Source organism: Poecilia mexicana, unplaced genomic scaffold (genome assembly GCF_051168715.1).
Source record: "Poecilia mexicana isolate PSO_F unplaced genomic scaffold, ASM5116871v1 scaffold_3, whole genome shotgun sequence".
NCBI lineage: Eukaryota > Metazoa > Chordata > Actinopteri > Cyprinodontiformes > Poeciliidae > Poecilia > Poecilia mexicana.
The window spans coordinates 19798293-19821560 of record NW_028263372.1 but is presented as its reverse complement, the minus strand read 5'-3'; the positions used below and the strand labels follow the sequence as shown (position 1 = coordinate 19821560).

Below are 23268 nucleotides of genomic sequence, written 5' to 3'. Positions count from 1 at the left end.
AACAAAAAAAATCCGGCCACCCGCAGCATGTGAACGACTCTACGCGGGACTGTATGTTGGTTAAAATATGACAAAAAATAAACAGTCAAACATGATTCCCTTAGCTTCTTTTTTTTTTAATATGTTGTATATATAGATGGTTCATCCATACACCAACCAAAAGCTCGAGACCTTCACGATAAGTTGAATTGTACATGCTTCAGCGATGTATCCAACGGCACATCCAGGGCTGACAAACACTTGTCCTATTAGCCATACTGAACACCAAAAGCATCCTCTCGTCCTGAAATTGTGTGTGCAACTGATTCCCTCCAACCAGATGCATTTGTTAAATCAGCTGTTAACACCTGCAAAGTAACAAAAGTTACAGCCTGTATTCCCCCATTCTTAAATAGTCTTGAATTTAAAAAAAAAAAAAAAAAAATTGCAGTCTGATACAGAAGGCTAGAAGACCTGAACAATATGAAAGTGCTAGTCATTAATTTACAGAGATCAGGCATCACATAGTGCTATGAATTATCCAATATGCTACATATGAATACAGCTGTTGATACCTTACAAAAGCCTCTGGTCGCTTTTTTTTATTTTTATTTTTTTCAAGGCTACTTGAAAAAAAAAATCAATAACCTTGGCTTGTATGTACATAAACGTGAGTGTTTGTTTATGCAAAGATTCGCAGATTTCACCACTACCAGAGGTATAATCTTATCGTGGCCCCTTGGCCACGGCGATAATGAAATATTTAGTCCCATTATCAATTCTAGCAGATAATCCATCCCATCCCTCTTTATTTGTTTCAGTGGGAAGAAAATACGAAGGAGTTGCTGTCTCAGGGGCTCCAGCGGACAGCGTTGTTCAGAGCTTCTTCTCTTGCTTCCTGCTCAAGTTCTTGGTTTGGTTTCCTGAGCCATCGGTTGCATTTTTAGTTGCTTTTACCCCCCGCCCCCCCCCCACATCTTCTGGTGCTATTTCCCATTTGACAGATTGAAGAATGACTCAGAAGAACCAGTTCTGGAACCACTATTTAAGGGAACAACACAAGCTTTGTTTTGTTTTTTTTCACTTCACTACAATCAGTCACAGAGTAATAAAAAAAAAAGAAAAAAAAAAAAAGTAAAATAGATGACTCAATTCATTCCTGGAGCTGTGCCCCCGAAGTTGAACGTAGATGGCACCACCGGCGCTGTGAACTTGTAGCCGCCGTGTTTCTCGATCATTTTGGACTCTGGAAGAAGATGGAAAGCAACAGGGATTTGAAAACAGAAGAAATGTTCCGGGTTTTTTTTTTTCTTTGTTTAAAAACTGTCATTCCCCCCCCCCACGTAAAAAATAAATGAATTTCTTCTGTAGGATCATAAGTATTTTCTTCACTTCTCTGCAGTTCTTAAGTCATTTAGTTTCCAGTGCTCTCTACTGCCCCCTATCACCACCACTGAATATGTTTTGTACTCGCTTTTGAAAAACACCATGAAAAGCTTAAAACGTAACGGAGTGTTATGTTTTAACAGGGACACAGACTCAAATTTCTGTTTATTATACAGATGTCATTTGACAAAATGTTTATAATAAAACTTAAAAGTTTTGACCAATTTTAAGTTTTAAAATGTCAGACTTTGTCATTCCCATAAATGTTGGGAAAAGAAGACATGAATCAGGTGTGTAGTATTGTTCCATTTCTAAATCTATTCAGCTCTGCTGCAGGAAAATGTAAAGTGGATTGGTTTGTCATCCGTTATGCCTTTATTTTTCCTTGCATAGGGTCCAGAAATTGGTAAAATTGCCCCTTTTTGGAGTGAGTGTGCTCTCATTTCTGACCACTTCGATAAAAACTTAAATCTCAAGATAAACCCCAGAAAATGGGGAAAGAAGAAAAAAAAAACTTTCAAAATTTATTTTTCTATAAACAACCAATTAAGTGTATACACTCAAAGCCTCATATTTATACCCAGCCTTCAAAACAAATTAAACTCCATGCCTTTACAGACTGCATCGGAATGCATTAGATTTGAGTTACGACAATTCTGATCACCTTTTTTGTGTTTAAAGAGCATCATTTAACCTCCTTTTTTTATCTTTATTTTCCCCACCATGCCTTCAACCCCACTGGAAATAGCTGGCATTAATATAAAGAAAAAAAGCAAAGCGAAAGAAAGAAGCCATGCATAAATCATTTTATTGTCAGACTTGGACACAGTTCTGGAGGTCATCTCGTATTGGCAGGCTCTCACCGTGTGCCGCCCGCCTCTGGTCTGCGAGCGTGCCGATTTCCAGAAGCTGTTTGCGCTGCTCCTCGTCGAGGGTATGCGTTAGCGCCTGGTACCACGCGGGGTCGCGGCTCTGGATATCTGCGTCAAGAGACGGGTCACAGACGGGTGAGCCCCACAGCTGCTGACTGCTACCAACACTGACTGGCGACAGGCGGGCCTCTTACTCTGTAGTATGGCTTTAAAGATCTGATACTCGTCCACTAGATTATCCTCATCATCTACGGATGTAGTGTAGCCCTCGAGCGCCGTCTCCTCGGCGTCGTCCTCCTCCCAGTCCTCGTCGTCTCCGTCCTCTCCCGCGTGCTTTGCCAGCATCTCCAGATACTCCTGGCCCTCCTCGTCGATGTCGTCCTCGTCGCTTCCCAGCTCCGCTACACAAAGTAACAAACCCCCCCCCCCCAAAAAATCCAGTTAGGATGCAGTCGATTTACCCCAGAAGCAAAACTCCGAATAACCGAGAAAGCACAATGGAGAAAACACGCACCGTTTTCATCCTCTTCTTCCCCGTCTTCGTCTTCGTCGTCGTCTTCGTTCTCGTGTTCGGCTCGACAGGCGTACGCCCTCTTCAGGCCGCTGAACAGAAGGATGGCTGCGGGAAGAAGCTGCCCGCCCACCTGGTTGATGGCCTGAGGTCTGTGATCGAGGTCGATGAGAGCGCAGAGGCCCAGGATGCACATCTTCCTGTCATGGAGGCTGGTAAACAGGAAACATCATCAGTAAACATTCAAAATTCCAGGCTCTTTGTTTTCATTTCAAAACAGACGTGGAGGAGAGTAGCAGGAAATGGCGACGTTGAGCTCGTACCCGAGGAAGCAGTCGACATCTTTAAGCCACTGGGTAATGAAGTGGTTGGTGATCGGTTCGGTGCTGTTGGGAAAGCGGAGGTTCTCCAGAGTGTTGAGGAGGAGAGGCGGGCTGTAGTAGAGCGCAGCGATGGCCACCTGCAGGCACATGGTCCGCAGCTCGCTGGTCTTCACCTCCCGCGTCAGGCGCTCCAACGCCGTGCCGACAAACAGCGGAACAACCTGCCGCGAGGAGGAAGTCGCGTTTGAACAAAATCTACGGCGAGACTTTTAACGGCAATGCCGACGTCTCGGTAGCTCATCTATGTGAAACGTGAAGGCCTGACCTGATCGATGCCGCGACCTTTGCACTGCAGAATGATCACCTCCAACATCTTGGCGGCGTGGCACTCTGGATCTTCACCTGGATCCCCTGTCAGGACCTGCACCAATCACAAAGAGGGATTCATAGTTATCGTCAGTCATCAAGGTCACTTTAAAATAACCTTTTATTTAATCGTATGGCTTTAGCTACATTTTGTGCGTCGCTTTGGCAGCACTGAATGGCATAAAATTCCATCAGGTTGAAGATCATTTTTTGAGTGAATGTTACATTTTTCACCCCTTTTGTTCCAAATTCTTAATAAACTAGAGAAATCTTTACCTCTTCTACATTTAAACAGTATTTTCTTTGTACTTCCTGTCTCTGAAATCTCTTCAAACTAAAATATTTTATTGTGTAAAAAGATGAATTCTATACACCAAAACCAGCATTTCATGCTTTTACATTTCAGAAGATTCATGAATTTGTTAGATGTGGTAAAGATGGACATTTCTGGTAGGATTAATAATAAAAACAATATTTTGAGTGTAATATTTCCAACGACATTTACCTTCTTGCACATGCTGTAGATAATCTCCAGGTATTTGGTGTCTGACAGGAGTGTGTCAGTGTCCACTGTGACATAGTTGTGAAGCAGAGGCATCATATCTAGTAAATATGATAGAAATTAGTTTGCAGCATTTAGAAGTCTTAATTCGACATTGAACATGTTTCACTTCTACGATGAGACTGCAAGCTTTCTTCAGCGTCTGTACCTGTAAAGTAATCAAACCCGTCTTGCTGGAAGACTTCGTACACGAGTGGTAGAAGCTGCCACATCTGTGGCGACACCTGCTGGCAGGTCAGGCTGTGAGCCAGGGACAAGATCTCCTCGTAAAACTCTGAGAACAACGGAGTCGGAAGTTTAAGGGTCATTTGGTTACTATTAGGTTTCCGTAGTACGACATGCAGGTGCAACGTGAGCCACTTGTGCTTTACCTAGAACGTGCTGCTGCAGCACCGTGCCGATCACCTGCAGACAAATCCCCTCCAGCTGCTGGGTGATCTGCAGCAACACAGGTTAAACGGGAATAAGCAAGTTAGAGGCAATAAGCATTTTATCCAGAAAAAACAAGCTCAAACATTTCAGCTGGATGATAAATTTATCATCCAGTAAAAACCCGTTTTTGTGACAGACCTAATAGTGAGTATAACTAGAAGCAGCGACGTTGTTTTCAAATGCGTTAATCGCACCGATTTACTTCATCCAATGTGAAAAAATGCACACGCACACACAAAAAAGATCGGCTTCCTATTCTCAGGTATGGAGCCATTATGCAATCAAAGCCTCAAACGGGATGGTCAATCTGTTTGGAGCGCTTTGACTTCAAGCAGCAGCAGTGCATCAGCAGACATGGTGGCAAAGTGCCCCGGCACTATTTCTAGCGTCTGCCTCAGCCTGTGAGTCATTCTGAACACGGAGAGAGCAGAGCCTGTTCCCAGGAGTTGGTGGGTGGCGCAACTGTGTTGGCAGGAACCCTGCAGCAGACCGGAGCCCGCTTCCCCATCATGAAGTGGCGTGAAGCGGAGCGGTCAGGACACTGGTGTGTGTGTGTGTGTGTGTGTGTGTGTGTTTGCGCCGATGCTGCTCACTTCTTTGTGGTCCTCCACCACACTTAGCAACGTGTCGATGGTGTTGAGGATGCCCATGGCCGTCACCGCTTTATCATCGCCTCCCTCCTCATCGGGCCCCGTCTGAATCACCTGGTTGAACGTCATTGCCTGTGAAAGGTCCAAGCGGGTTTATATCACGCGGAGACACACGCGGCAGATCGGTTTCTCTTTGTATTGTTTACATTTTGTCTGAACCAAGTCTTCAAATAAAGTGATACTGATTTTAAATAAATAAATTCTGGGCATTTATATTATCGGCTCTTACCAAGTGCTGCGTCATCTCCACGGCGATCGGAGTGACCTCCTCGCTGTATTCACAGATCATCTTTTGTATGACGTTGGTGAGGTCATCGTTCTCCGTTTCCCTGACGATGTGCAGGAGAGCCTGCATCACCGGTCGAATGTAGGGAGCGATGTATTCTTTGGCTGACAAAACAAAATATATATCAATGTGCTTTTTTAAATTTTTTTTATATACATTTAAATTAAACCAAGTCTGTTGCGCCTCACCTTTCTCCTGGTTGCTGATGAGAACCTGCAGAGCGATGGCGGCCTCCACCTTCACCGGCATCTCATTGTCGTTGATGAGGCAGTTTCGGGTCAACTCCAGGGCCGTCTGCAGGTTCTGATCGCTTTTGAACTTCACCTCGCAGAAGTAATGCAGCACCCAGCAAGCCTTTTAAGAAACGGATGTCAGGATAAATGTGGTACGATGAGCTGGAAGTCCAGCCGCACTGAGGCCTTATTGAAAGGAAATGTGCGATCCGGCGCGCCACACTCACTCTGGCTCTCATGTAGCCCAGTTCGCTGCGGAACAGGGGGAAGACGTGATTCTGCAGCATGAACTCCATCTGGTCTTTGTAGATCTTTTTCTGTGCAAGAAGGAATTACACAAAATAAGTACAATAAAATATTTGCTTTAAAAAGCTACTGTGAAACAGCTAAACGTGAAAGCATCAGAATGCGGGTTTTGTAAATACTAAAAGGTGCACGACTGCTGAAATGTCTGGGATGTCATTAGCGACCGTGCGACCCGGCCCACTCTGCGCCTCTCTTTGGCTTTGTTGTGAAAGTATTTGCTTGACAAGGGGCTGCTAGCTGCGCTTCCTTTCTCCCGTGTCATTTTCCTTCCTTCTGTGCCTCGCGCACACACAAAGCGGTACGGACGTGTGCACCATGCTGGAGAAAATGCAACGCTTCGCTGTGAAGCAAATCCCAAACAAAGCCGCCTCCCACAACATAACAAGACAGACAGTGTTATGGGAGGGGTTTTGTTTTTCCCCTACGCTCTGGAGGAGGAACACTCAAACTAATTTCTTTTTAACTGCCATCTGGAGAAAGTGACAGATTTCCACCAGCAATTCATGATGGAGTGATGCAGAACAAGATTGAGGGGAGTTTTACTGAAGCAGAGGTGAAGTGGTTCGTTTCTCTCGATGTCAAAATGGTAAGAAAAATCTATGTTATGTAAATAATCACCCAAAGTAGCAATATTAATATCAGAAATTAGCTCAAAATTTGCACATTGGTGCAAATACAAATCTTCAAGATACAAGCTGTGTGTTCAAACTGTAATTTAGATGCACTTTGGGGGCAATTTAAATAGGGATTTTACTCATGTTAATGTTTCAAACTAAAATATAAAGTGTGGCATTTCAAATGATTCCAAAGAGATGATCATTTAGCAGAACAACAAAAAAATTAAACATACACCCGGGTATTAAATGGCATAGATGGAAGACATCAACTTTGAACGTTTTCATGCACAGCTTACTTTCAGCAGGATTTCAGCCAGAGAGCCTATCATATGCAGGGCCCCGTCCTTTTTCCTGGGGTCCGAACTGAGATCGGTGAGAATCTGGTAGCAGAAGCCCATTGTCTTTTGCAGTACCTGAAAAAAAAAAAAAAAAAACGAGCAGCAACGGGAATCAGTTTTTAGCTCAGTATATGAATCGTAAAATAAACAGAAATCAGAATCTGCGCGTCTTAAAAATTTAGATTCCACGCACTTCTTTCCTCTTGTTGCAGGCGGTGAAGAGCAGCGTCTGGGCGGCCGTGGTTGGAGAGATGAAGTCCTCGAACACGTCTAACAGAACAGAAGACGACATGTTAGATAAGCCGTTAGTCATTGCGCTCGCGCTCAATTGCTTTCGGCTGACGGGCGGGGGGGGGGGAGTTCCTCACCGAACTTCATGCGGATGTACTCGTACGGATCCTCCTGCCAAAGCTCCTCGTCGGAATCTGTGTAACACATGAGGGGGAAAACCACATCCTGAATGATGCCCTGAAAAACAAGAGCAACAGCCAGAGGTTTAGCCCAACACAAGCCAGGATTTCTAGCAAAAAATAAATAAATAAAAACTTTAGTAAAGCAAAAGTGTCACGACACAATTCGCATGGATCGAACAGAACACTACCTGCATCGACACTAAAATGTAGAGAGTGTTGTGGAGACATTGTCATGATTATTAAGGGGGAAAAAAAATAGAGTTAACTGCAATAGATCTAGTCTTTGCAGTGTAATGGAAAAATTTTATAATGTGCTCTTCACCCCTTTTGTGCTTTAGATTGTGTCTCATGATGAGATCATGTGTCTGGATGATCTCATCATGAGATTGGTCAAGGAGAACACCTATTGTCCAATCAGGGAAATGGCCAGACCATCTCCCTGATATAACAATCAGAGATTCACACCTATTGTCCAAACAAGTCTCTCCTCTCTGACCAGAACCTAAAAAAGGAAGCCAGATCCACCGTTGGTCAGAGCAGACTTGACAGACCCCTTGACTCTGTGTTTCTGTTCTCACCTTGCAAGGTTTTAATACATTTCTTATTTCTTCTCATCCAGACTCTTGTTAAAGTCATTTTATCCATGACAGCAGTGACAAAACTCACGTAGCCCTTGTTTATGGGATGCCTAAATAAGCCACACTGGTACCTGGATGTGTGGTTTGAGGTTTTTCCACGTCAAAGCGTGTGCTATTCCTTGATTGATGTAGTTAAGCGTCTGTTGGAGAACTCTGGGAGCAACGTACTGCTTTTCCTTGTACTGGTATAAGACTTTCAGCAACACCTATAACACACAAGCACAAAAAAAACAAAACAATCAAACTTAACTTCACCAGGCTTTTATACAGTAAAGTTTAATGTGGTTGTTTGCAGTTTGACATTCTACCTGCTGGGCAGCCACTGCGTACTCTTTCAGGAACAGTTCAGCAAACTCTGCGTACTCTTTGGTTGTGTTGCCGGGACTTCCGTACCTGCAGACGAGATTTGGGGAATAATTTTGCTTTCCTTTAGAAAGTGGATTAAATCAAAACGGTTGTGGGTTTTTTTGTTTGTTTCTTTTTACCTCTCAAACAGTCGGGCCAAGATGTGAAGGGCCCATTTCTTGCATTTCCACCAAGGCAGCTCTGGTCGCTCGTCTTCGTCGATCTGCATCGTCTCCTGCACAGATCACGTCAGGAGAGCGTGTTCATGAAAGATTTAAAAACAGGGCTCCTGCAGGTTTCACCGACACAAATTCAATACCTTTTAACACCATTAGCAGTGAAATTTAAGACTTTTATCATGACAGGGATGTAGAAAAGAACATTTCATAGAGCAGCAGTGACAGAGTTGTTTAGCCCACAGTGAAAGCAGGTTGGAGACAGAAGTGAAGAGGAACGTCGCCCAGCCAACAGGCGAAAAATTTACACTTTATCCATGATTGGCACAAAAAGCTAGCTAGCCAGCTAGCGAGATGGTGGTAGCCACAGTGAGTCACAGAACGCAATGTTTGCACATGACTCAAACATTTCCCTGACAGAAAAGTCCCATGATAATAAAAACCTACATATACAAAATTAAATAGTTTTGCCATGACAAAATGTAAGACCTGAGTAACGGATTTAAAGCCAACTTACATTTTTAATACATTTAAGACATTTTTAAATTCCTTAATTTTAGGTAAACAAATTTAAGACTTTTTAAGGATGCAGACACCCTATGTAAAATACACATAAAAAACAGAAAGAAAATAGACATGATTTTATTTTATTTTTTTAACATATTAAAGGTGTTCTGAGCTTACTGGGGGAACGTCTCTGTCCACAACCGTCTTCAGGATCTCCATCCACTCTGTCAGGATCTGTCTGTTGATGAGCTCCAGTGGGAGATTATACTAAAGGAAAACAAGACACTGATTTTAACAGAAAAGTCCCATCGCAAGAGCAAAAACTGACTTCAAGTCAACACCATTTGCGGTGGTTAAACTCAGATCTGACGTGTACCTGAAAGAGAGCGTAGAGGATTTTGAAGATCTGTTTCTGAATGAGGACAGATTCGTTTGAGTGGTCCTGGAGCAGCTGGATGAAGCGGTCCTTAAGCATGGGCATGAAGATGTGCATGGCTGCCACCAGAGGCTGCCTCTCTTCTGGCTTCTTATATCTGAGTCAAACATGAGCGCAAGTATTAATTCTACCACAAAACATGACGAGAGAGAGAGAGAACAGAAGACATCCGGGATGAAGAGCCAGGACTCACTCGTAGTTTTTGACGAGTTGGTAGAGGCAAAGCAGGATGCCCAGCCAGGCTAAACTGTTGTCCGACTGCAGGTAGAAGCCGATCTTGTCCACGATGCTCGTCCACTTCCCGGGGTAGTCGTGCTTGATGATGTGGTGAATACATGTCGTCAGCTGGACTCTGGTGGAAGCCGATTTAGAAAGCGACAAAATATGAGGCGCGAACGGGGAAGGGAAAGATGGATGCATGACAAAAATAAAAAAATTAAATCTGAGCTCCTTTAGCTCAACGGGGCCAGCAGGGTTTGTGGTTACCTGATGCGCTCGGGGGACTGGATGATTGCCTCTACTATGTTGTCTCGGATGAACTGCCTGTCTTCCTCTGGGATGTTATTAACGGGCGGCTCTGTGCCAGCAACTTCTCCATCACTCCAGTGCTGGATGATTTTGTTCTTTAGGTAAATCACACCTAAAATAAGAAGTAAGCACAACGCTCAGGCCTTCTCATCACTTCCAAATTGAATAAATCTGACAAAAACCTCCAGATCCTACTTCACTTTGTGTTTAAACTGTAGAAATAAACTCTTCCCTAGCTGAGTGGTTTTGAATGTGACACCAACATGAGCTCACGTCGCCTCTACAGCGCGCGGCTGCATGACACACGGGGAGAGGCATTTGACAAAGCAGAGATGAGAATGCAGACGTCAGAGTGCTGACACAAATGTCTCCACCGCTGGTGATCATAATCCGGCCCATCAAGGCTGACAAAGCATAACCCCCAATCCCCCTCCCGACCTACACCCCCCCCCTTCTATTCACCTCCAACCAGTGCAGCACAAAACACTCGTTCAAGTGGTCACCAATGTTGTGATGTTTTCCTATGAAAGTGAGATAAAGACTTGGGAATAACCAGGAGTCTAATGCGAGTCAGCTTTCACCGTTTTAATATAACAACTAGAGATGTGCCGATCAGGTTTTTTCCTGCCGATTCTGATCACTCATGAGGGCCGATCACCGATACCGATCACATAATTATTTTTTTTTTTTTTAAGAATAAGCACTACCAGTTACAGTATGTGGAAAAAGGAACCATGAATTCACCTTAATTTAGACAAAAACTTGTTTTTAATAAGAAAAAAAAACCAAACTAAACAGGCATTGTGCAAATTGTACTGCTATCTGTAATACTACCTTTAACAGACTGAAAACATATGGAGACTCTGAAGAGGCTAAATAATACAGTCCAAAAAAAAAAAAACCTCAACATTGCCAAAAAAATTCAAGTATAAAACTTAACATTAAAAGGCAAATACAGGTTTACAATAAACAATTCTGAGTTACTGAATAAAAACTTCCTGTTAGCATGGCGGCTAGCTGATTACTGCTAGCTCTGATTGGCTGTTTCTGACTGAGCGGAGTAATTATGCAGATCAGGGAGGAGATCGATTCTTTTCTCAGAGATTCTCTGTCTCATGTTAGGACAGCGAAAGTTTTAATACGCATGTAAAATTTATTTTTTTTAGGTTAGATGCTGCAGCTTTAAGCAGAGGTTCGGTGTGAGAGTCACTACCAGGTGGAGCAGAAGCGAAGCTCCGTCTGTGAAATATTACTACCTGTAGCGTAGCAGCGGTTCAACAGCAAAATGAGACGCAGGTGATCAGTTTGTGTGATCGGCAACAAGAGACCGTGAACGGCGATCACCGATCATACACTTTTTCACGGAAATCGGCCAATTATGATCGGTAGCCGATCAATCGGCACACCTCTAATAATAACCCTTATGAAGGGGGGAAACTCCCTGACAAATCTAATCCGTTTGTAATTTTGGTACACGGGTAATTTACTACATCTGAACGTTGCTGTATTAGAGCTTTACCTTAAAAGTGGAGCTACGAATGTGTGAGAGTTAGAAAAATGAGCCAGTTTGACCCGACAACTTTCAAACATGTATTCTTCTCCTCATTTAGTAACATGTGACTGAATCAAAACAAGTTCTATTTAGCAACAGTGTGTGTACTCAACTTCAGGAAGGCCCTTTAACCTCATAAAAGCAGCCATGACTCATTTATCAATGCTAATGGATCCTAATTAAACTTGTGCATGGGTCTACGCTCGCATGAAAGCATTAATAGTCAGAAACATTTCAGCAAAGAGGTAATTCAATTTGAAAACAAAATAAAATAACTAATCGCCATTCCTCTTATGTTCCAGAGTCCTGATCAAATCGTTAAAAACTTGCTGTAAGCGCAGTTGCTAGTCAAATACTTCAGGACTTCACAGTGGCAATTTAATTCTTAATCATTTCATAAATATGTGTATGACATGTAATTCTGGCATGCGGTACATAGTTACTGAAGGGTATTCACAACACATGCAGCGCTGGCTATTGTTTACTCTAAAACAGTTGGCAAGATGAAGCCTCACCTGCTTGCCTGACCGGCAAATCCAGCTGATCAGACATGGTGACACGCAGCAGAGTGGACATGAAGTTAACCTGGGTGTGAGCCTGCAAGTTAAAAAAAACTGACGATTATGGTCAGACATGGCGATCTTAAACATAATACAGACTTCGGTTAAACAGCCCAGCAGTTCTGACTTAGCAATTTGAATTTTTCCAAAGCAACTTGGGTGAGAATGCCAAAAAAAGGCAAGTGGAATATGAGAAACAAAGGCGTTGGAGTGCTTATACTTGCTTAAACTGTTACTGAGCAACTAAAAACAAAAACAGAATGCACTCCTTTAGCTGCGCGTTGAAAGACTTTTGCATACATGTACAAAAAAAAAGTGAAAATAATTTGTATCTTAAATTGTACAGTATTGACAAATTAGTAAAAACAAATGAAGTAACTATTTGAATAAATTCCAACTCTGCACAAAGTACATTTCTGCATAAGAGCAAAAAAGTAAATAAAAAGCTGTTATGCTTTAGATAGCACCGACGCATGAATGGGACAAAATAAGTATGTGAGCACAAATACAGTGGCATGCCAAGCTCTTTGCAACAAACACAACCCAACAAGCGTCAGTAAATTCTTCCAGTCTCTCTGCAGCGACTCTTTGTCTATCCTACTTTGGACTCTAATCGACTGAATCCCAAGTCTTCCCCTCAAAAAGGCCTGCAGTCTGTTAGATTTTACAATTCGTTTGATTTGATCTCTTGAGGTCTTAAAACCTTAGGCCCCAGCTTTGGGAACCACTAGTTAGATGCACCAAAAAGAAAAACATTACCACTAGCAGTATTTCATGAAAAAAGTCTTAAGTGTACGAATGGACATCACATCATTTATTCTGATCTCTGCAGACATTTTATTTAAACATAATCCCAATAGGCTGAGCTGGAAACAACTATTCTCTCTGCTCTGCCATTCAAGTGAACTATCAATGCATATGTGGGTGTAGGGAAAAAAAAAAAAAACTTGCCCTGAGCACAGCCAAAAATATACTTGAGATGTTTGAGTAAGTACAGCAAAACACGAACATTTGTCATCATCTCCATTATTGTTTTGATACAAATCACAAAAATGTATTGTGGCACGCCTGCGAAACTAAAGCAAAACAATAAAATAAGGGAAATTAGCACTAAGATTTTGATTCAAGCATGATTTTGTAAACTCTAAAACAGAACCCGATTCCATTTCTTAAAGTGGGGTCTTTCAAAATTATCGAGATGTTTTTTTTTTTACAAAACACAGAGGAAACAAACAATATAGAAACTGTTAAAGCCCTAGTCATTGGCATTTTAATATCTCAAAGAAATAAAAGGATTCCTTATACTTATGACATAAATACAACTAATTTTTTTTTCACATTCCAGTTGTTTACATTGTAAGTTTTAAATCCATTGGTGTTTCTAATCGTTTTTCCCCTTTGCTGTTAAATAATATTAAAAGACTAATTTGTCATTGGAGTTATTAAATGTGAGGAATATTTTATGACAACCATTTTCTATACATTTCAAGGGATTTCTGGACTATTCCTTTTTGTCACCAGCCTTCAAATCACTTTTCTTCCCATAGCTCTGATCATAATTAAAAACTTAAAGATGATCAAACTGTATAAAGACCAAGTGGGTACTCTTAGAAAGCCGGCGTGTTTTCTAGAATGTTGCACCTAATTAAGTAAATACTGGGTGAGAACCTGGTAATCATTATTACTAAAAATAAAAATTCAATAACCACTACAGTCTGTGATGGGCGTTGGTATTATCCGTCTTCTGCAAGTCATTTAGGCACATAAAGACTCAACTTCTACTTCAAGTTATGGTGTGTGGTCACTACATTCTTTTAAAACAGCATAATGAAACAAACACAACTATGTGTTTAAAGCAGGGCATTTAAATGGAGCCTAAGGGCAGACGACGAACTAAGTTGGTGGACTTTAAATCTGAGCTTCCGCGTGTTTGCTTGATATATACAAAGCAGCTACCGGTTCGCCACTAACGTAATCAAAGTAAAACAAACATCAGATTGATAATTAATTGTGTCGTTTCCATTATCTAAAGCAGCATTGTATACAGATCCGAGCATATCACAGTGACACGTGAGCAAAAGAGGCAGCTATGTAGCTGAGCTAGCCGATATTAGCCGCACAGCTACTATTCCTCCTCTTCATCCCCAGGATTAGAAATTATCCAATAATTCCTACAGCTTTACTCGTTACCAGATAAGCCAGAGGTATGGTTTTGAGCTTATGTGGGCTCTGATACGGTTTTAGCTGTATCAAAACAGGACGTAGCTACAGAAATTGCCCGTACACCTCACCAGAACTGGTTAGCTTGTTTAGCATTAGCAACACAGCTGGCTTCAGATGAAGCTAATAGCGGTTACTGTTATCGCCATTAAAAAAAACAAAACCTTCCTAGTTAGGGCATGTAGTAATAAGATGACAACACATAAACCCGTGGTAATACACAGTACACGAACCGACAGAGATTTCGGGCTTGATATTTCAAGCTAGGGGCAGCAGAGCCCGGTGTGCGTGATGGCTGCATCTTTATGTTTGTGGACGGCCGAGGCCCGAGTTCAGAACCGCGCCACAATCTTGACATCACCGCAAACAGCTAACCTCAACTTTTTACCTCGTTCAGCTGTCGCTCCGCGGCCTCCCGCAAGTTTGGGTCCATCGTCCCCCGAAGGGCCTCGACCAAAGACTCTGGATCCATCGCGAAAACTCTGTTTGCGGCTCGGATTTTAATATTTCAGAGGTCTGTCAGTTCCCAGTCACTGCGCACATGGACGCACGGCTCTCCGGTTACCCGGCGCGAAAGGAAGCAGTGAATGAAGTACCCGGATAGATCAGCGCCAAATTTGTGCTACACGAACATCCGGTTGCAGCTGCATCACTGTGGGAGTTGTAGTTTAGACACTGTCTGCTATTAAGTCTGTTTTCTTATAGTAATTTGTTTACAACTACACGTTATCTGAGATATTTTAAAAGTCTGCAATATTTATCTACTTCTAAACATCCCCCCCAAAAAAATGTCATTTAATAAAAACATAGCAAGAGGACTAGTTTCCATTGAAATACATAGAGATAATTTTATTTTTAGTATTTTTTTGTATTAGGACAATTCATTAAATTAACTGTAACAAGACCCTGAGATGGGTATTTAACTTATACACAAAAGAACGATGCACTTGTGATTTTATTATTCATCAATTGGAGCTTTATGAGAATATTTTGTTTTTTCTTAGAATATGTTGTAATGATTTTTATATTTTCTTATTTTCTCCTTTTTTTGCTCCTTTGCATCTTTGTAATTGCTTGTTGTCACATAAATATCTCTTCCTGTTAGAATTTATAACATCCTGTCACCTTGTGCTACTTATCCGACATGTTTAGCAGGAAATATTTTTGTGTTTTTCTCCTTTATTTCCATACTTTTTATATCTTCAGAGGTGTGTTTTTTATTGTTGTTGTTTTGGTTGTCTGATTTCTCTCTTTATGGATTATTCTCCCACAAATAAATTGGAACTGGATTTAAGTAAGGACCATTTTCCAAGCAATTCTGAGAAAATAAGGGCCACAAACTTCGAACATAATAAGTTATCATGGTTGATTCTTCAAACAATATCAGACGTTCTTTTGTAAAAGTGGCTCCAAAAATCTTTATCTACCATTGCAGTAATGAAACATTTTTCTGATAAAAAGGTGTGTCTCTGTTGTTGGAATTTCAACTGCTTCCTTCAAACAACAACCTCAAGGTATTTTAGGTTGAATGACTTCCGTGTCATCGCTAAAACCTTTTATTGAATGTCACTTTGGATTGTAAAAAAGCATGTGGGGAAACTCCTGGAGTATTTTCTAGAAGTCAAATTAAATAACATAATTTGCAATAATTCTAGTATATTACTAGAGTACTTGCTAGATTTTTTTGGAATCTGTTGTATGGTAGGATTTATAAAAACCTTAAAAGAAAGGTATCTATTATTGCTGTAGTACAAACTCACCAAAACACATAGAATATAAAAGAATAGAATTATAATATCCTTTATTGTCAATGAAGGAATTCAGATGTTACAGCAGCAAGTTAGGGCAAGTGGGGGCAGGCATATTCACACAGTGGTAAATAATCTACACGTAATAGCCTATATAATAAGACAAAATTAAATTGTTGGTGCGCCTGCTTTTAATACTTAGTACAATCTCTTACTGTCATTAAAATATTTATCTTGCAATTACATGAAGTCATGTATTTGGATTTAGGCACAAGTTATTTTTACTTTTCATGTACACAAACATCTGTTGTCAAACATGTAAAATAGACTAAAAGTGGGGCAAAATGAAAACTAATTTTGGATCTTTCCTTCCTATCTAACCATAAATATTCAAATTAAATCCCCGTAATTGACTTTTATCCTTTGATTTTTGAAAGTTTTCGATTTTCAGAGGAGGTTAAAACATGATTAACTTGTTTATGCTGTAAATTCAGCTATGTTACTACAGGGGGCGCTGCTGTGGGTAGTTGGGGGTTTGCAGCTCGACGCGTGGAGGTAAAAGGTCGCTCTGTCTAACGCGTCATCAGACTGTCACCCGGTGTCACTGTGCCGGGGTTGCTGCTGATTCACCGATCCATATACTGAGCATCTACCTTCGTAACAACTGTAAAAAATGGCCAAAAAGCGGAGAGATGTACGAGACGCGGACAATTTGTCCTCATCGGCGCAGACGGAAGTGAAGTCTGGCGACAGAGACTCTCAGCTTCTGAAAGGTAAGTTCTCTAAAGAGTCTAACTGTTGACCTGAGAGGAAAGGGGATTGAATATCTATTGGTAATACAAATTAGGCAACACACTGGGCTTCGGTCTTCTTATTTACGCGAACATAGGTCAGTATTGAAGAGCAGGAGCTAAAGTTAGCCACAGCGAGCTAGTGAAAAATTACCCTCGGGCGATGACTTCGATGGTTAGCATGATACCGTCAAAGATAGTAACAGTTAAACAGCGAAACATACTTCTGTCTTTTCAAAATAGCAACCCGAGGCAGCTGTAACTATAACATTAAAATCATACGACATAATAAAGTTTTACCTCCTATGATCAGATAAATAGTTTAATATATTCATTGAACCATCGTTGACCTTTAGGCGTAGTTAACTAATTTAGTCCTGAGAAATCTACAGATCTAAAACAAACCGGAAGCTAATCAAAGGAACTATGTTCATCGCTCGAGTTAGTTCTCCGATTCTTGCTTACAATTTTAGACATTGCTGGAATGCTGTGGCCGATAACACATTTATTTGCATGAAATGAGTGAAGATGTAAATTATAGGTAATTTAATTTAGACTTGTACATTATATAGAGTTGTAATGGTCTAAGGCTAAGCAAAATTAAAATTGCAACGGGTGCCAGGGTTGCACTGCCTGTCGAGTCATGACACTCCCACTGCCATGCATTCATGTCTTTTACACATGTTGCATTTATGACTCATTGCCTCATTGCAGGCTATTTTGACATTAACTGGATCAGATACTACCACTCTAAGAACATGATTGCAGCAATTGGATTTTGAGAACATAAGAATAGTGTCGGAGGATGTGAGTTAATTGCTACTGAGATATCACTATAAGCAACAATTGCATTGCAATAACCCGTGGGCCTGACAAATTGTCACCTTTTTTCAATAAAATTTCCTGGCGTTTTAAAGAAATATGAACTTAGTAGTGGTCTGCTTAAAATTGGGGCTATTTGTACATTTTCTTGGCATTTTAAGTAATTTGTGTAGGGTTTCTTCCCTACTGAAAATACAACACTTGCCACCCATCTTTACCTGAAAAATTCAGATGAATTCCTTGTATAAAAAATTCCAGGAATTTTCTATACCAGGAAATTTTTTTGTCTGTTGTTTAAAGCCAACAAGAGGCTTTACACAACAGCCTCTTGTTATGTAAAGTTGGTAACTTTCTGAAGTTTATATTGCCTAAATGTCCATCTCACTCACTCTAGGTATAAAGATCTTCTAACACTTGTTTCTTAATTTAAATAAAAATAGATAAACTATTGTGGACTGTAAATGAATTATGGTTTTGTAACAATATAATGTATCTATCATTCAGAGCAAAAGGTGCCTTCAATCAGAAGAGTCGGCTTAGCATGGCACTTTTTACCGCTAATTCTTGAGTTATTTTGTTACTTTTTTTTTTATCATTTCTGTTTAATTTTTCCACCTGTTTCTAGCCATCATACATTTTTAATGAGTTTGATTAAACAGAAGAATGCTAAAAGGTTTTCAGAATAACATGCCATCTTGAGAAAGTCCTTAAATAGTTGCATCTTTCCTGCTCGATTAAATGAGCTGTGACAGCAGTAGCAGGAGTCTGTCCCACATGAGAACCAGAGCTCCCTCAGGGACCTCAACAAGTGATGCAAAAGACCTAAACGAATGACTCAAAACTCCCAAGGAGCAGGATTATCTGGTTTTTGCAGTAACTATCATTTTCTTTCCTCACAGAGGCTCAACAAAGTATAGGCGGCTCAACACGCATGTCTCTGCTAATTCTGGCATTGATATTTGCCTGCTCTGCCTCAGTCATGTACTTGGTCTACAGGAACTTCCCAGAACTTCGAGAGTAAGTTGCTGTTTGGTTTAGCTAATTTTAAACGGGTTATGTATTGGGGGTGGCAGCATCAGACATACCTTTTCGTGTGCGTTGCTATTAATAATAATACTCTACTGCTTTAATTCTTTACTGTTGAATGGAATAATTTCATTCTAGTTGAGAGGCTTGCTTTCACTGACACAGAGATAATCTTTTGATTGAAATGCTCAGTCCTTTTTTTGTCCTGACCAGTTTTAAGAGCTTCAGATTTTAATATGAAATTTTACTAGCAACGTGGTCAGACTTTCTTTACACTGGGGAAATAATAAGCAAAACCTAAAGTTAAAATGAACCTGCCAGCTCTTTTGTTAAACATAGATAAAGGGTTTATATCGGTATTTAAACTGAAGGAGAAAAATGTTTCTGATAAAAGCAAGAAATGGACTCCAACAGCAGAACATCTGTCCAAACATGAGCAATAATAGTTGGAAATTATTGCTCCAAAGTTATTACAGGTAAATTAAAAGTTATAGCTGCATCATACTTTCATTTAGTCATACTTCCTCACCTTTTACCTTAATTACCTCAAAACTATCGAGTGTTAGAACATGTCATGTTTAGAGGAGTAGCATCGCTATAGGAAGGACTCTGCTTTTTATCTGAGAATACATGATTAGAATTTTATGCTTTTTTTTCTGAATTGCAATTGTCTTTCTTTTATACAGTGATGAAATGGAAAAAATCAAGATCCCTAAAGACATGGATGATGCCAAAGCTTTAGGAACAGTGTTGTCCAAATATAAGGACACCTACTACACCCAGGTGTTGGTGGCATATTTTGCAACATATATTTTGTATCTTTAAATAAAAAAAAAAAAAATCCCTTTTTGACTAATGAATTTTTTTATTTTTGGCATTTATTCATTAATTTTGATTCAGTTTTGTTTTGAACTTGGAGTAATATTGTTAGGCATGGCTGTTCTCTGATTCCCCCCCCCCTACTATTGCTTTTCACTGTATAAAAAGTGTTTCAATGTGTTTGTAAAGTTGTCCACCTTAACATTTGAGTCAGCCTCCAGACGTTTGCTATCCCTGGATCGATCTTCCTCAGCATCCTGTCTGGCTACCTTTACCCTTTCCCTTTGGCTCTTTTCTTAGTCTGCTTGGTGAGTAGAAAGGTTGTGGAAAATGAATTTGAAACAAGCCCTGCGTAGTGATAAATACATTTATACAAGAAAATGCACATCCAGGATGATCAATGTTTTTTTTTTAAATTACTTTGTTGTATTTCTACAAAGTATTAATTGAACATAAAAATCCATCGAATGAAATGACTTTTCTTTTTGTCAAGCAAAATCCTTTTTCAGAAAGACTTAACATGGCCTAAATTTAAATGATATAACATAACTAGTCAGATTAAACTTTGTTGCTGCTATTAAAATAGTCTTCCTTAAACTTATTCAATTATTATTATTATTACAAAGTTTCTGACTTAGTTCAGCACATGAATGTGCCACTACTGGTTTTATTATTTTCTCCGCCCGCCTTGCAACACTTTAAGTTTTCTATATTCTAACGATCTGTGTGGAAACTGTTTTGCTAAAAATAATTCATAAATGTGTTCATAGTAGCGAGGGTTGTGGTTAGCGCGTGAAAACCCAAAACCCTCAGCATCATCTTTGGAACTTCTTGGTGTGGTTTCTAAATAACTGTACAACTGCTGTTTGATGTTAAGTAAGCTAAGTATACAGCTGCTGGTTGGAGATGGACAGTATTCTAATCTGCTGTTCATTTATTTATTTAAGGTTGTTTTTCAGTTTATGATTTTTAACTCGTTCTATGTGGCCTCTTTCCCTTTGATGTTTTATTATATCGTCATTTCTCTATTCTTCTGGCAGTGTTCTGGACTCGGAGCTTCCTTCTGCTATATGTTGTCATATCTGGTGGGCCGACCAGTGGTCTACAAGTACCTCACAGAGAGAGCGCAGAAATGGTCCCAGCAGGTAATGATTCATAACTAGAAAATTTCTGAAGAAATTTAGCCGGGGCCTGCCAAAGTGTGCCCGTCGGTTGGAGAATTCTGAAGACATAGAAACAAACGGAAACCAACTTAAAAAACAAAGTTAAACTGAAATTAAATTGTTGTAATTTTATGAATTAATGACTAGTCTATGAATAAAGCAGCAATAGCTCTAGACCAGGGGTGTCCAAAGTCAGTCCTTGAGGGCCGGCTGTTTTAGTTCCCTCCCTGGTTTAACGCACCTGGATCAAATGATGGCTCGTTAGAAGTCTAAGAAGAACACTGACTTGCTGAGAAAGTTGTTACTACCACCAGGGAGAGAACTAAAACATGTAGGATGCCGGCCCTCGAGGACCGACTTTGGGCACCCCTGCTCTTGAGAAATATAGTGAAACTGTTGTTTTTTTTTTTTTTTATGTTTATTGTACTGTGAATGTTTTGAAAAGTTACCTTTTTGTGGTATTGTTTCACCGAGGTAGGAATAAGTTTCTTCTTTTTTTTTCTTTACTTGTTGGCAGGTTGACAAGCATAGAGATCATTTAATCAATTACATCATCTTCCTGAGGATAACCCCTTTTCTTCCAAACTGGTTCATTAACATCACCTCTCCGGTCATCAATGTGCCTTTGGGGGTGTTCTTCATCGGCACCTTCCTTGGTAACATCCTGTGTGCTTTCTATTTCATTTTCCTTTTGGTGAGATCAGTTGTTTCTGACTTGCTTGCATCTACCCCGGCTGCCTGACAGGAGTGGCACCGCCGTCCTTCGTAGCGATCAACGCCGGAACAACGCTGTACAAGCTCACCACAGCCGGCGAGGCCGTGTCCTGGAACTCCCTGGCCGTGCTCGGCATCCTCGCCGTTCTCTCCATCTTGCCCGTCTGCTTCCAGAAAAAGCTGCAGCAGAAACTCGAGTAGGACTCTTCGAACACCTCAGCATCTCATTCGCCGACTGACCCCACGGTTCCCTTTGCTCGGCTCAGGACCTCAGCCGTCGCAGTGTAGCTGCTTTCGCGTCAGTCTCGTGCGCAGCTGCTGGCATGCCGTTCGTGGAGAAGTCAACAAGCACTGACCACAAAATGCATGCTGTGGTGGATTTTTTTTTTTTTTTCTCATGCTAAGCAACGTGTAAACTACTTCTGTGCAGAATTACTTCCTGCGACTCATGTTGCTGATTCTGGCACAGTTTGTAAATAAGAAACTAGATTTATTTGTTTTTATTTAAGGCACTGCTTGTTTTTTATTTTTTCCAGACAAGTACAGGTGCTACTGGTAGGATGCTTTCATGGTTTTGCTGCAGTGCACAGGTTGTTATTCTGTCTGCAGCAGTGCCATTAGTATCTTATGGAAACTAGTGAACATCCACCTTTAAAGTCACCAGAGCAACTGTTGCCTATGTCTAGCTGAATAACACCTTCCAAATGGTCAAGTCTTTAATTCTATTAATATTTATTTGAACATTTTTGTGTCTGGTTTTATCTCAATTATCTGTATCACCACAGCAATAATGTTACACTGTTCTGTTTTGATTTTATTTTTTGAATGCCTAATTTTTTTTAGGTAAAAAACGGATGTTCTAACTAAAATTGTGCCTGGATTCACTGCCACACTGTTCTCGTTTAAACCTCTATGTTAATATAAGCAGCCTAAAGAAGGACTTTGCTTCCCCCCCCCCCAAGCATGCCTAAGGTTAATGTTTCTTTTCCTGAGAAGATTTCCAGGGATTGATACTCTTCTGCTATCTTTAACTTATTCAAAGTAAATATTAATGAGAAGGGGTTTATGCTATTAAGAGGCCTGTATTTGTACACTTAAAAACACTATTGACTTTGAAAATTGAACTTATGTATTTTGGTGAGGGAAATCAATAAATCATGATAAATGCAATCTTATTCCATTTTCCTATCTAGTCAAAAACTTCTGACTTCATATATCCCCCCCCAAACAAATGCAGGTACATTTTGATTGCTATTACAATGATGTTTTCTTAGTCCCATTACCAGCCCCAGACTGAATATTTATTTGTTCTTAAAAGTATTTTATTCCTATAAAAAAAAGAGAATTTTTGTCGTCCCCTTTTTCATTTATTTAAATTGCAGTATTACTCTGTGCTGAGTAGTGAAGTCCTTCCGTTTCTGTAACAAACTGATACGTTTCTTTCTGTCCAGATTAAGCCTTTTTTAAATCGCCAATTAAAATAATTTCACTTTGCAATTAAAGTGTTGTCTGTAAAAAGAGCATGTTTCTTTTTTTTTTGTAGATGCTTGATGTTGATTTTCACAAGTATGACGTTTTAATGGATGGGTTAGTTTATTGCATTCTTTGTGTTCATAAAACATCAAGTTCACTTGAATGACAATGTTTCTCTTTCGCATCTCAATTATTGTCTACTTTACTTCAAATAAAAAACCCAACAAAAAACATATCTTTAAATAGAGCAAGAGATTTCACACAACTAAAGTGTGAATAGTGCCACCAAGTGGTGATGATTGGTTATTCATATTCAAGTTCACTGGCAGAGCTTTTAGGAGGGATTTTAGATTCCTAAAAATTTGGCGACCGACAGTTTCGGGTTTTTAAAATTGATATTACGAAAATGTACAGATCAGAGCCCCTGTCCTGCGTAGCAGAAACAATTTGGTCCTGTGTCTAGATACTTTAGAAAA

The 23268-nt window shown here is 40.3% G+C and overlaps 2 protein-coding genes across 2 annotated transcripts; one reads left to right on the top strand and one right to left on the bottom strand.

Moving 5' to 3' along the window:
* Positions 1 to 95: 95 nt before the first annotated feature.
* On the bottom strand, positions 96 to 14830 carry ipo7 (importin 7). The gene is made up of 25 exons (XM_014975254.2): positions 14625 to 14830; positions 11972 to 12053; positions 9863 to 10016; positions 9570 to 9728; positions 9317 to 9473; positions 9118 to 9207; positions 8398 to 8492; positions 8221 to 8305; positions 7984 to 8118; positions 7230 to 7329; positions 7055 to 7131; positions 6820 to 6936; positions 5828 to 5917; positions 5556 to 5721; positions 5311 to 5471; positions 5025 to 5153; positions 4371 to 4437; positions 4148 to 4273; positions 3943 to 4040; positions 3397 to 3492; positions 3072 to 3292; positions 2752 to 2960; positions 2432 to 2638; positions 2229 to 2345; positions 96 to 1225 (listed from the first exon to the last, which is right to left on the bottom strand). Exons 1-25 carry the CDS (start codon positions 14706 to 14708, stop codon positions 1128 to 1130), a joined length of 3120 nt encoding a protein of 1039 aa, XP_014830740.1. The 5' UTR covers positions 14709 to 14830; the 3' UTR covers positions 96 to 1127.
* A 1696-nt stretch (positions 14831 to 16526) lies between these two features.
* Positions 16527 to 22961, top strand: tmem41b (transmembrane protein 41B). Its single transcript, XM_014975257.2, has 7 exons — positions 16527 to 16757; positions 18497 to 18614; positions 19310 to 19438; positions 19657 to 19750; positions 20483 to 20587; positions 21123 to 21261; positions 21351 to 22961. Exons 1-7 carry the CDS (start codon positions 16658 to 16660, stop codon positions 21518 to 21520), a joined length of 855 nt encoding a protein of 284 aa, XP_014830743.1. The 5' UTR covers positions 16527 to 16657; the 3' UTR covers positions 21521 to 22961.
* Positions 22962 to 23268: the final 307 nt, after the last annotated feature.

Coding starts and splice junctions, on each gene's coding strand:
- ipo7 (XM_014975254.2), bottom strand. CDS start 14,708: ATGGATCCAGAGTCTTTGGTCGAGGCCCTTCGGGGGACGATGGACCCA. Junction 9,208..9,316: donor TCCTCTACGCTCTCTTTCAG/GTACACGTCAGA, acceptor GTTTTCCTTTAG/TATAATCTCCCACTGGAGCT. Junction 8,306..8,397: donor TTGGCCCGACTGTTTGAGAG/GTAAAAAGAAAC, acceptor TCTCGTCTGCAG/GTACGGAAGTCCCGGCAACA.
- tmem41b (XM_014975257.2), top strand. CDS start 16,658: ATGGCCAAAAAGCGGAGAGATGTACGAGACGCGGACAATTTGTCCTCA. Junction 18,615..19,309: donor AACTTCCCAGAACTTCGAGA/GTAAGTTGCTGT, acceptor TCTTTTATACAG/TGATGAAATGGAAAAAATCA. Junction 19,439..19,656: donor TATTTTGCAACATATATTTT/GTATCTTTAAAT, acceptor CATTTGAGTCAG/CCTCCAGACGTTTGCTATCC.